Below are 12,926 nucleotides of genomic sequence, written 5' to 3' on the forward strand. Positions count from 1 at the left end.
TGGTAGAGAACCCCTGGCAGATTTCTCACCTAGTATGCCAAGGAAAGGGAGTTCATTTGACTGCTCCATTTCCTGAGTGCAGGATGGAGTCCATTAATACAATCAGAGTCACTTGTCAACCATTCAGCACTCTTTTCTCATAACAGTATAAATTGTTGTTTTCCCCTTATATTGGCATTCTTGCAAAGTGTGGAATATTTGAAGACTGTTGCCATGCCTGCCTGCAGTTGAAAGAAATTTTTTAAAATTCCTGACTAAGAGGCCACCTGAAAAACATTGCATGAAGTTTTTAAAGGGAAATATTTATTTTTAATTTCACCCATGAAGGTGTCATATTGTTTTTTATACAGGAAGAGTGGGACTATATTGGAATAGTGAAGACTGGATAGTGATAAGTACTCAATTCTGCTGTTTGGCTACAATTTGCTCAGCTGGTGCAACCCATGCAAAAGATTGCATCAAATCCCATTTCTGCAATCTTTATGCTAGTTTTTAAAAAAATATTCTCCTTGAAGACAGACCCATCCACAAAACTGGCCACACACCCACAATGAATTAATTATCATTGGGAGTTTCCACTAATTGTGCTAATTCTCAGACCTTTGAAGAGGCTCTAAATTTTTTTTATTCATTCATGGGATGTGGGTGTTGCTGCCTAGGCGAGCATTTATTGCCCATCCCTAATTGCCCTAGAGAAGGTGGTAGTGAGCTGCCTTCTTGAACTGCTGCAGTCCATGTGGTATAGGTACGCCCACAGTGCTGTTAGGGAGGGAGTTCCAGGATTTTGACCCAGCAAAGGAACGGTGATATATTTCCAAGTCCGGATGGTGAGTGGCTGGTTCTTTTGGGTGCAGGTACACACACAAGCATATTTTGAAAGCTTTTGAATGAAGTTTTAAAAATTTACCAAAAAACGGATCTAACGAACAAATGGTTCTTTGTATTTTTGAGACATTTTCAATGGTTTAAAATTGGGTTGCTCACAGTGGACTAGACACTGACTGCAATGCTTTTTTTGTGATTAAATCCATTTTCAGTTATATTAATCAAGCTTCACCACAAACCTATCGAGGATTTTTTAAAGCAGATCATAATTTTTAAATTGCGTTTGAAACTCTGCTTGATTGTGCTGGTTCATGGCACATTTTGTGTTTAATGCTATGTAAATGAGCTTGAGTGGAAATTCTAGAGGGAAAATAAACACTTCTCAAGATGGCTGCAATTTTGGACACAATTTATGCCTGGATCTTTGATTGAACCCAAAATGGACACTCTACCCCAGTGTTATTTTCTGTCTCTATCACAAAAGCAGTTTTATTTGTATGTGAATCGGGTATGTATTTTTAAATTGGTAAATCGGTTATTAAGGTGGATAGCTGGCACATTTCAGCTGTTAAAATTATATTTGAGCATGTCTTTTCTGCCAGCTTCCTAAATTTAATTACAAATTTTTAAGTTCAGAAATTTTCTGATTTTTTTTATATATATGAAGGCCAGAACTGCTTGAACAACTCTGGAAAGCAAAAGATGAGAGGAAGAAATTACGTAAGACACTGCGTGAGTTTGAAGAAAAGTTCTATCAAAAAAATGGAAGGTTTGTTCATGTTGGTCTTTCATAATTTATTCATAAGAACATGGATTGAGAAAAAGACTTTTATTCATCAATAACTGCTTCCACTTATAATGCACTTCATATACTCTGTCGTCTCTCATTCATTTGATTTCCTGAAGGAAAGTTTTAACTTGCCCTCCATAAGCTACATAGTTTCCCTGCTTCTTCCCCTGCTCAAACAAGAAAGTGTAGGGCTGATTTTTACAGCCGCAAATCAGGTGGGCCACCCACCCACACCGCCCCCGCCCCCATGCTTAGTAAAATATGGCGTGATGACGTTGGGTTTGATATCCGACATCATTCTGCCAGCCTTCCATTATACGTAAGGCAAACAGATGCTGAAATCTGAAGCCCGCCTATCATTTTGACAAAAAAACAGTTAGCAAGCTCTTGAGCTCATTGAAGAGGCAATTGATTTCAATTTTATGTTGCCCACTCTATTTTTTGGTGGTTGCATAGAAAAAATGTTGGGAGTTATTTATGCCAGGCATGAGGAGGTGGCAAATGAAACCATGGCTGCATATATATGCAGAGTCTACTGCCGAAGCTGGCAGCATTTGGCTGTTAGTAGACTTTACTTCTTCACTGCTTAGGCTGTCATTACAAATGAGAAAGTGAGAAGGAAGCCCTGAGGGAAAGGGGCTTCCTGGAGGGTGAGGACTCCAACAGAGGAACCAGAGCTCGGTGATCCCATGGGGATTGTGCTGTAGAGGAGGCTTCTCCAGTAAAAAGAAAATGAGATGACAGCGGAGGCCAGCTGTCCAGGGACTGGTGCATCCTGCGATCCTGGCAGGTGAGGGACCTGCTGCACAAGGTCCAGAACAAAACACAACAACAGCCACGTGGTAGGAGAAGACACTAACTTGCGCAAAATGTCAACAGGCAAAGAATGAATTACCTTCAGGTCTAAGTGTCAGTGTCTTCACAGACTGTCTCTCTCCAGGGAGACAGTGACCTTCCTTTGTTAATTGCTAGCTGGGGTGATAATTTCAAATTGTGTTTGTGACAACCCTATGCCTGTCGCTTTCAACATGACTGTGGTCTTGAACGTTTTGTGCATGGTGTCACTCCAGGCACCAGTCGGAGACCTTTGTGGCATATCTCAAGCTTCAGCTCACCATTACATAATGGTAGTGATGGATGCATTGTTTAAGCAAGCAAGTTACTTAATCTCCTTCACCACAGATGACTTTAGTCAGACCGGGAGATCTGGATTCTCCAACGTTCAAGCTGTAATAGATTGTACATGTGGCCATCAAGGTTCCATTGGGTCAGCCAGGGGTATTTGTCAATTATTTTCATTCCATCAATGCCCAACTTGTGTGTGACCTTTGAAGGATAATGCAGTGTGTGCCAGCTATCCAGGGAGTAGTCACGACTCTTACACCCTTACACGAAGGGTGTTCTGCCCACCAGAGCCATTGAAGAGTTGGTTTCTTGGAGACAAGGGACACCTGCTGAAGAGCTGGCTCATGATCTGGGTGACAAATCCACGGACAGAGGCATGTTCCTAGGTATCAAAACCAGGACTAGCTGTGCAGGTGCCAACAGTGAGGCACAATATGAGTTTGTTCGGAACAGCCCACATGAGCAAAAACTCCCTTGATAGCAGTAAGTTAAACCAAAGCCAAAACAGGACGCCACACACATGAAACGCAAATGAAGGCAGAACAGCAAGTGCACAACACCATCAGTTTATACAAATTGTAATCAACATATCTCCAAACAAGAAAAGCCTAAACAATCACCTTTGTGAACCCATGTGTGCTACTGCCCGCATACTGCCAGGCCTGCTGGAGACTGGCTGCTGACATGATGCCCCTTTGCTTGGGATTACTTTGGGAGTCCACTGGTCACCTGAGACAGTAAGGGCCCCAACATGGTGGGGTTCTCTTGCACAGTGGCAGGAGTCTTCTCTGTTGCTGTGGCACAGATGCATTGGTTTTAATGGCAGAGGGGCTACCCTATAAGGTGCACCTCCTATGGCGACAGCAGGACAGCAACTGCTGTCCTGAGGTCTAATTTGTCCCTCCTTTCCTGAGAGTAACCAGATTGTAGAACTCATGGCCTGAATGGACTTCACTGTCCATGCCAGGGCATGCCAACCCTCTGGAAGCTCTGCCACATCTCCACAAACCTTGTGCTGTACATCCAGCATCTGATGATCGACTCCAGAGGCTCGTCATCAACCTGGAGCTCAGCATCTAGTTTGCCTCCAGCACTGAGTGCCAGAGGCCTGTGCTATCTTAGTCTCCAACATCCGCTTCTGCGAATGTGCGTTTGCACCCTTTGAGTTGATGAACACAAACTCACCAAGATGCGTGTACTTGTGTTGGTGCTAGGTGTTGCACGAGAATGTGATGGTACACTCTGAAAATGCCTCCTCCTCCTCAGAGCTTAATGTGGGTCCCTCAGGACTGGTGACTGTAATTGCCAGGGTTTTACTGTGGAGGGGGGGATCAAACCAGGATTAAGTAGGGTTCTATCATCATTTGAACTGACTTCAGAGATTCACATTTCATGCATGCACGTGCACAGACAGACACACACAGACACAGCTAACATACGTTCCTCCAAATGCAGCAAGCTGCCAGTCACTCCAATCAGTGCTCTATCCCTGCACCCTTCCCAACTCCCACTTCAAAGTCTTTCCAGGAGAGAACTATGGAATTTCATCACCCTGAAACCAGCCCCTTCATGGTACCAACTCCAATACCACCACCTCCAGATGAGTCAAGATTGCCAGATTTGTGCACCTCTGCCAGTCTGTGACCTTTCAGGGCATTGTGTGCCATCTTCTGCAAAGAAAAGGGAGATTATCATGGGCATTCTGTGGAAAGATCATACTGTTTTGTGTGTGTGTGTAACATGTGGGTTTTCCGCATCCAACACTTCACAATGATTCACGCAAACTAACTTCAGACTCTGTTCAGAATTCCTGGTGTCATGCAGTGTGGCATGTATGCTTCATTCCCCATTCTGCATGTGGCCCAGACACTACACAACCCCACAGTTGAAGTGCGTCACATGCATCCATACAGGTCTGTACAAAAAAGATTAAATACTTCCTGTCAAGTGTAAAAAGTCATTCAGCTTCTTAAGGCACTGTAGATGATCCCACGGCTGCCGACCTCCTCTGACCTCCTTCCAGGTTTCTTTGGTTTGGCGGGGAGGTCTCCTCTTGCCATTCCTGGGCATGGGGAGCTCCCACCAATCGCGCTCAGCCTGGAAGAGGACTTGCAAGGTGTTATCAAACTGTTGGGCTGTCCATGGTCTGTGCCACTTCATTTAGCCTGACAGCTGAAAGAGGTGCTGAGGATTCAAAGCAGAAAGTGCAGGAAATAGGTGGTCTTTCAGCCGTTGTGAGACAGAGTTAAAGGGTAGAATATGATTCTCTGAACACTTCTTATTCAGAAGGGGATTGGGACAAGTGTGCTGAGATGCTATTTCCTCCCTGATAAGGATCCTGACACTGCTGGCATAATAGTCACCAGAATGGAAAAACACACACTTATGTGCTGCTGCTCCAATGCTTCAGTGTCAGCTATGGATGTTGCTTTTTTCAAAGAGTGCTGTCACCAAATGTAGAGTTCTACTGAAGCTGCCACCAACCCAATGCCAGCGTGCCTTTAAATAGGGGGCCATGACCGGATTCCAGTTCACAGCCTAATCCCTCTCTCGCCCTATGCGCCCAATTTGGCGTGGAGCCTCCCTTCCCAATGCTAATTGGCCGGCGTTCCTGCTGGGTGGCCATTAATTGGCTGGCCAATGCATGATTTGCTGTGGTGAAAGGGCGGGAGCGAACAGACCATGTGCTTCCTGTTCCTTCTCCCTCACCCCGCCAGAAACCGAAAAAATCCATCCTGTAACATCAACAGAATTATTTAGTTATCACAGTATGTACCTGTGTGTAATGTCTTATGCCGTTACTAACTAAATATTAATTGGGTTCCTTGTTGAAGGAATTAGTTGATTCTGCCTCAATTGCTTTTGCTGGGAATTTGTTTTGGTAGTGTCTACTTGGGGCTCGGTGGTTGTGCTCTGTTAATCTCTAATCTCTTTGGAGATCTTGTGTTCATTATTCTTGATGTTTCTCTACCATCAATTGTAATAAAAACCATAGGTTTTTAATTTTAATATTTTTCCAGAATAATTGCATGAGATCAGAACCAAAACTGTTTTAGAATGCTGCTACAGAATGTGATTACTATAGAACCTGTTATCTACTACATAATTAACATTCTAGAGCATATTGTAGCACACCATGGTTTTGGGTTTGGTGGATGGTCTTTTTTTTGGCACCAACGTTAGGGTCTAATTGGTCTTTAACATATACACTGGTCGAAATATTAAGTGACCTTTGGCACATTTATTTGCAACATGCATTATCTCTCCAGTGTGCAGTGTAAATTTAGATCAGTCGCATAGATAACTTTTTTAGTTTTATACATTACAAATTTGCATAATGAAAAACCAGTTTGTTACCTGGTTCACTTTCTGGGCACAGATTTTTGTATATTAGTTTAATTAATTAGCATTGGCAAAATTGGCATACAAATTACAATTGACTCTCATTTGGTTAAATGTTCTAGGATTGTACAGAAAGAAGATCGTGCTCCAATGATTGAAGAATACAGAGAGTATAAACGCTTAAAAGCCAGAGTCAGGCTTTTGGAAGTTCTTATTAGCAAACAAGACACAGCAAAATCACTTTAAGCTGGTTTGATGTTAATCAGTACTATCTTTACCAAGAGCAATGCGTTGAACACTTTATCTTATGGAACTGGTGCTTATCTCTTTTGTAACATAACCCTTGCCTAAAGCCAATTTGTGCACTTTACTCTGGTGCTTCTTACATAGTAATGAGCAAAGGGTAAGGCTGTACCCCAAGGTTGCTGTGAATGGTAGATAGCTCCAGAGTAACTAAATCTGTACTGACCTAATGCTTTGTCAGGTTGATGCATCTTGTTCTGGAATTGACAGTAGTAATATATTTACTGTGGGTACTTAAATGTTTTTTTGAGTTATCTGTTGGTGAAATACAGAATACAAAGAATCATTTACCTATCCATCTAGATTTCAAGACAGATTACAAAAAGCGGATTGATATATTTATTTGTTACCATGTGTGCTTGCTGCATTACAAAACTAGAAAATGCTGATTTATTCATTTCAGTTTTCAATCAAAATTTTCAGTTTAGACTTCAGTTGGCATTTGTCATAAGAATTGCTACTCTGAACAGAGCAGAAAGGCGGAGCAGTAATTTTCAGTAGAATTCCTCTTAAACCATCAGTTATCCATTTTGTGAAGTGGACAGAGTCTGAGCCAGAAAGTTGAGGTATTATACACCTGTTACATTTGCTGTATATAATAGATTGAAGTTGTTTGTTACTGTAGTTTGCTGTCCACAATGGTACAGAAAGCACTAATATACAGTAAATGTTTACTAAATAGCTGTTACTTTTACTAAGTGTATTAACATTTTGAGATTTTTTTCTGCAAACTGAAATATTTGGCAGAGTTTGATTTATGAATGTGTTTTAATGCTAAATACCTGCTTTCAGTATAACTTGTGCCACTTTTTACTGCTGAAGACTGCTTAATAGCAGGATGAGGAGTTAGATTTACTGTGCAGTGATCTTGTTTTTTTAAGACACTCTTTTGGAAACAATATGAAAACCTTTTGAGTATCCTTGTCAATCAAATAAGATGGGTGTTGCTTTATAATGCTATTTGTAACTGTGATACAATTGCATGCACCTACTGTATGTGTAATTTAAGCAGCTACATTTTATTTTTTGCATGATTTTAATAAGTAATACTTGCAAAACCTCTGAATGTAAACAGCACAAGGACCCTTTATTGAAAGCAGAAATTTAAGGTTGACTACAATGGTGCAACTTAGTCAGAAATATCCATTGAAAGATAGTGTGTACATTTTTGTACATGATTGGGTTTGTCTTTGTGTAACTAAATGCAGCAAAATGGTTAGGCACTGTAGTATGTTGGCAATTCATTGTTGAAAATTACAATATTACTGCATTCCAATATGAAGACTTTAATAAATGCATGGTCTCAGCACTTTCAGGTGTTTTCTTGTGTGCATATATAGCTGTATGGTGGTACATTTGATAGTAATGTATCATTTCCACACTTCAGTTGAAATTAGATTTTTAAACCTGTATTTATTTGCATATTTTGGTATGTTGAAATTTTTAACCAATCTTATCCACTCTTGCATATTGATAACTTGCTTGATCCACATTTAGAAATTGCTTATGAATTTGAGGATGAATTAGATTTTAATAGAGTATGTAGGAAAAAAATCATAAGAGCAATAACATTTAAAATTTGGACTATGGAATAACATTCTGATACATGTTAGGTGTTTAAAGCAGCTTTTATTGCTTGGAATAAACAAATTTCATGTAACAAAACTGGAAGGCTAGAACTTCATAATATGCCATCATTTTTTGCCAACCTGGGACTTTTAGTTTCATGTTATGGTGAACTGTAGGATTTACCACATTGCATGTTACATGTAGATTATTTATTTTGGAAGTTTAATATATCAATTAGTTTTCGTAATATATTTGCTGTGTCATTTACTTTAATAAAGCGTTTCCTACATTTGTCTGGCATTTACTTGAATGAATTCACAGTTTATCAGATAACGATAGCAGTACCTACAACATTCAGCCACAGCACATTATCACAAATTTTTTCCCAGTAGCATAACACTGAAATTGGTACATTTGTGCTAGTGTGTTGTGTGTTATAGATCACAGATCGGATATTACCATAGTTAATGAAGACCAGGCAACATGGATTTTATTTTGCTGGAAATGTTTTCTGTATTTGTACAATTCAATTTCCCATCAGTAACTAAGCAGCATGCACGAAGCATTGTCAATAATTATCAAAAGTTTTTTTTAAAAATAAGCTTGCTTGATTTAACCGATTCCTGGCTGAAATGTGGTTCCTCACTGGTGAAGTTCCTTCGTCTGTTTTGGAACTTGTTGGTCTTAGATTCTGATGCTGAGTTTACCAGCTGAACTGGAATCGATGTGAGGGCATGCAGTCTTAGCTGCCATGAGCCATACTTGCTGTGCTACTTAATGAACAGAATAAAATTTTCCCAGCCTGCAGAGTGGCTCTCTGCATTTTATGCATTTTCTGATCTGCAGCGCACTCTGGGGAAAATGGGGATAGGTTAAGAAAATGGAGTTGTTGTAGAAATTCCATCATGGTTTTATTAAGGGGTCTATTTCTTATGATCTTAAAACCAGAATGTCAAAATGAATGATCACCTGAAGGCAATTAAGTGAGTGGGTGATCAGCTAGTTATGTGGCAAAGATATGTCTGATATAATCTAGGGGAATGTGTACTGATATTCTGGTAGCATTAAATGAATGTGCCAAGGACTCTAAAAGATCAGATAAGTTAGAATCTGTGGTGTATGAATCTAGCAATTTCTTGGTGAGGTATTGTGAATATATAGTTCTAGGATTGAGATAACTGGTATACGTGTTGCCTGCTGTGTTTTTTCTTTCTTGAAAAGTTCCATGGAATAGGGTTTTTGAAAAGTTTCTCCATTCCTGATGCAGTATGTTTCTTAATTTTTTCCATTATGTAAAAAATGTTTCCAGAGTTGTGCATATTGCTATGTGCTGGCTTTTTCAACAAACCTAGTTTTAGTGGTGGATGTTTGGCTGTACCATTGGGTTATTTAATTGACTGAGCAGAGTGCTTAATGCTGCCAACAAAACTCGTCAGATTGACTCAATGGCAAACCAGTTTTGAGTTCTATTAACTAAAAAAGTGGCCTTTATTGCCAATTTTAACCATTTAAAATGAATGTACTTTTGAGCTCAGTTATTGCGGCCAGGTCTGTGAAGACACTGGTGAGGGGGGCAGGGGCAGTGTGGCGTAATACATTATTATTTTTAAACATTTTTATTTTGTATTATTCATTCTCAGGATATAGATGAGGCTAGCATTTAGTGTCCATCCATACTTGCCCATGAGAAGGTAGTGGTGGGCCTTCTTGAACCAAGGAGTTCCAGGAATTCAACCCAGTGATGATGAAAGGACGGCAATATAGAACTAAGTCAGGATGGTGTTGTGACTTGGAGGAAATGGTTTTTCCATGCACTTTCTGCTCTTGTCCTGCATGGTGGAGGTAATGGAAGGGGTCATCAACAGGGCTATCAAGTGGCACTTGCTTAGCAATAACCTGTTCACTGACGCTTAGTTTGGGTTCTGCCAGGATCACTCAGTTTCTGACCTCATTACTGCCTTGGTTCAAACACAGACAAAAAAGTTGAACTCAAGAGGTGAGGTGAGTGTGACACCACGATTGCATTTGACCAAATGTGGCATCAAGGCGCCCTAGCAAAGCCGAAGCCAATGGGAATCAGGAGGAAAACTCTCCGCTGGTTGGAGTCACACCTAGCACAAAGGAAGGTGGTTGTGTTTGTTGGAGGTCAATCATCTCATTTCCAGGACATCACTGCAGGAGTTCCTCAGCATAGTGTCCTAGGCCCAACCATCTTCAGCTGCTTCATCAATGACCTTCCTTGCATCAAGGTCAGAAGTAAGGATGTTCATTGATGATTCCACATTGTTCCGCACCATTCATGACTCTCAGATACTGAAGCAGTCCATGCCCAATGCAGCATGACCTGGCCAATATCCAGGCTTGGGCGGACAAGTGGCAAGTAACATTTGTGCCATGAAGTGCCAGGCAATGACCATCTCCAACAAGAGAGAATCTAACCATCGCCCCATGACATTCAATGGCATTGCCATCACTGAATCCCCTACTATCAACATCCTGGAGGTTACCATTGACCAGAAACTGAATTGGACTAGCCATATAAATACTGTGGCTACAAGAGCAGGTCTGAGGCTGGGAATCCTGCATCAAGTAACTCACCTCCTGACTCCCCAAAGCCTGTCCACCATCTCCAAGGCACAAGTCAGGAGTGTAATGGAACACTCTCCACTTACCTGGATGAGTGCAGCTTGAGAAGCTTGACACCATCTAGGACAAAGAAGCCTGCTTGATTGGTACCCCATCCACAAACATTCACTCCCTCCACCGCCGACTAACAGTGGCAGCAGTGTGTACCATCTACTAGATGCATTGCAGAAACTCACTAAGACTCCTTAGGCAGCACCTTCCAAACCCATGACCACTACCATCGAGAAGGACCAGGGCAGCAGACCACCGCCACCCAGAAGTTCCCCTCCGAACCACTCACCATCCTGACTTGGAAATATATCGGTGTTCCTTCGCTGTCGCTGGGTCTAAATCCTGGAACTCCCTCCCTAGCAGCAATGTGGGTGTACCTACGCCACATGGACTGCAGTGGTTCAAGAATGCAGTTCACCATCACCTTCTCGAGCAATTAGGGATGAGCAATAAATGTTGGCCTAGCCAGCGATGCCTGCATCCTGTAAATGAATAAAAAAACTGTTAGGAAGGTACTGCAGTGCATCCTGTCGATTAGTGTGCCTGGTGCATTGGTGGTAGTGTTGGATATTTAGGTTAGTGGCTGAAGTGCCAAACAGGTGAATTGATTTGCCCTGAGTGATGCATGGTTTCTTGAGCCATGCAGTTGCAACCATCCAGCCAAATAAGGAGTCTTCCATCACTCTCCTTCCTGACTTGCATCTTGTAAGTGATGGGAAGATTTTGGGGAGTCAAGGTAAATGTCTTCCCATCATTACCCTGTGAAGTCCCTTAAGAATTTTATATTTCAATGAAGTCGCCTCTCATTCTTCTAAATTCTAAGGAATATAGGCCTAATTTGCTCACCCTGTTCTCATAGGACAATCCCCTCCTCCCAGGAATTGATCTAGTGAACTCCGTCTAAGGCAAGTATATTCTTTTTTCCGTAAGCTGACAGATTGTATACAGTACTCCCAGGTGTGGCCCCACCAAGATCTTACATCATTGTAGTAAGACTGCTTTACTCATTATTTAATGCCTTTTGTGATAAAGCCTAACATCCCATTTGTTTTCTTGCTTGCTGTGATTTGTGTACAGAACACCCAAATCCCTCTGAATACCAACATTTTCTACCATTTGAAAAAAAAATTCTGCTTTTCAATTTTCCCTTCCAAAGTGGATAACTTTGCACTTCCCTACATTATATTCCACCTCCCATGTTTCTCCCCACTCACTTAACCTGTCTATATCCCTTTGCTGCATCCTCACAGCTTTCCCAACTAACTTTGCATTGTCAGCAAACTTGAATGCATTACACTTGCACCCCCATCAAAGTCATTGATGTAAATTGTAAATAGCTGAGGCCCAAGCACCAATCATTGCAGAACCACACTATTTATGGCCTGCTAACCTGAAAATGACTGCCTATTCTCTTACTCTTGTTTCTGTCCATTAACCAATTTTCAATCCATGCTAATATATTTCACCCAATCCCCAAGAGCCCTAATTTTATGCAATAACCTCTTGTGTGGTACCTGATTGAATGCTTTTTGGAAATTAAAATACATTATACCCTTGGCTCTCCTATCCTACAACCTTAAAATAAAATTTGAATATATTTGCCAAATACCATTTCCTCTTAATAAATTTGTATTGACTCTGCCTAATCATGATTTTTGAAGTCTCCTGTTACTGCATACCTAATAATACAATCTGGTATTTTCCCTATACTGATGTCAGGTTAACTAGCCTGCCATTCCCTGTTTTCTCTTTTCCCTCTCTCTTTTGAATAATGGAGTTACATTTATTCCCTTCCAATCGATGCTGACTGTTCTAGAATTTAGGGAATTCTGGAAGATCAATACCATTATACCCACTATGTCTCTAGCTACCTCATAAAATCATAGGATGCAGGCCAACCTGTCCAGGGGATTTGTCAACTTTTAGCCCTATTAATTTTTCCAGTACTATTTATTTACTAATACTAATTCTTGAACTTCCTCATTCAAAGAACTAGGGGTCCTTGGACGACGAGGGAGATGGAGAATATGAAACAAAAAAAAATATATGATGCATGTCAGGTGAATTCTTCAAGTGAGAACCAGGTCAAATATAATTATTTGAAAGGGGACGTGAAAAGGAAAATAAACCTGGCAAAGAAAGAATGAGAACAGAATGGTGTCACGACTCACAGGGGATAGTGCACTGTAATATCAAGCCCAACTGTTCCTCGAGCCACGACAAATGTGAAAAGTTTGATCAAACCACCAGATTGCCCCAATTCTACCTAACTGTTTAGGTTAACAGAATACGAGCACCAGGTTTGTAAACTTAACAAGTAAATAATTATTTATTG

At 40.9% G+C, this 12,926-nt stretch overlaps 1 protein-coding gene across 2 annotated transcripts in view; it reads left to right on the forward strand.

Annotated features, from left to right (window-relative positions):
- The window catches only part of LOC144685874 (protein FAM13B-like), a 176,334-nt gene extending 168,093 nt beyond the window's left edge, over positions 1–8,241 (forward strand). For both annotated transcript variants that reach the window (XM_078550870.1, XM_078550871.1), the window contains 2 exons: positions 1,493–1,594; positions 6,205–8,241. In XM_078550870.1, the coding sequence (XP_078406996.1) occupies positions 1,493–1,594; positions 6,205–6,328 (226 nt within the window). In that variant the 3' untranslated portion in view covers positions 6,329–8,241. The remainder of the gene's footprint in view (positions 1–1,492; positions 1,595–6,204) is intronic.
- The last annotated feature ends 4,685 nt before the right edge of the window (positions 8,242–12,926 follow it).

The sequence above is a fragment of the Cetorhinus maximus genome, chromosome 10 (genome assembly GCF_964194155.1).
Source record: "Cetorhinus maximus chromosome 10, sCetMax3.hap1.1, whole genome shotgun sequence".
Taxonomy (NCBI): domain Eukaryota; kingdom Metazoa; phylum Chordata; class Chondrichthyes; order Lamniformes; family Cetorhinidae; genus Cetorhinus; species Cetorhinus maximus.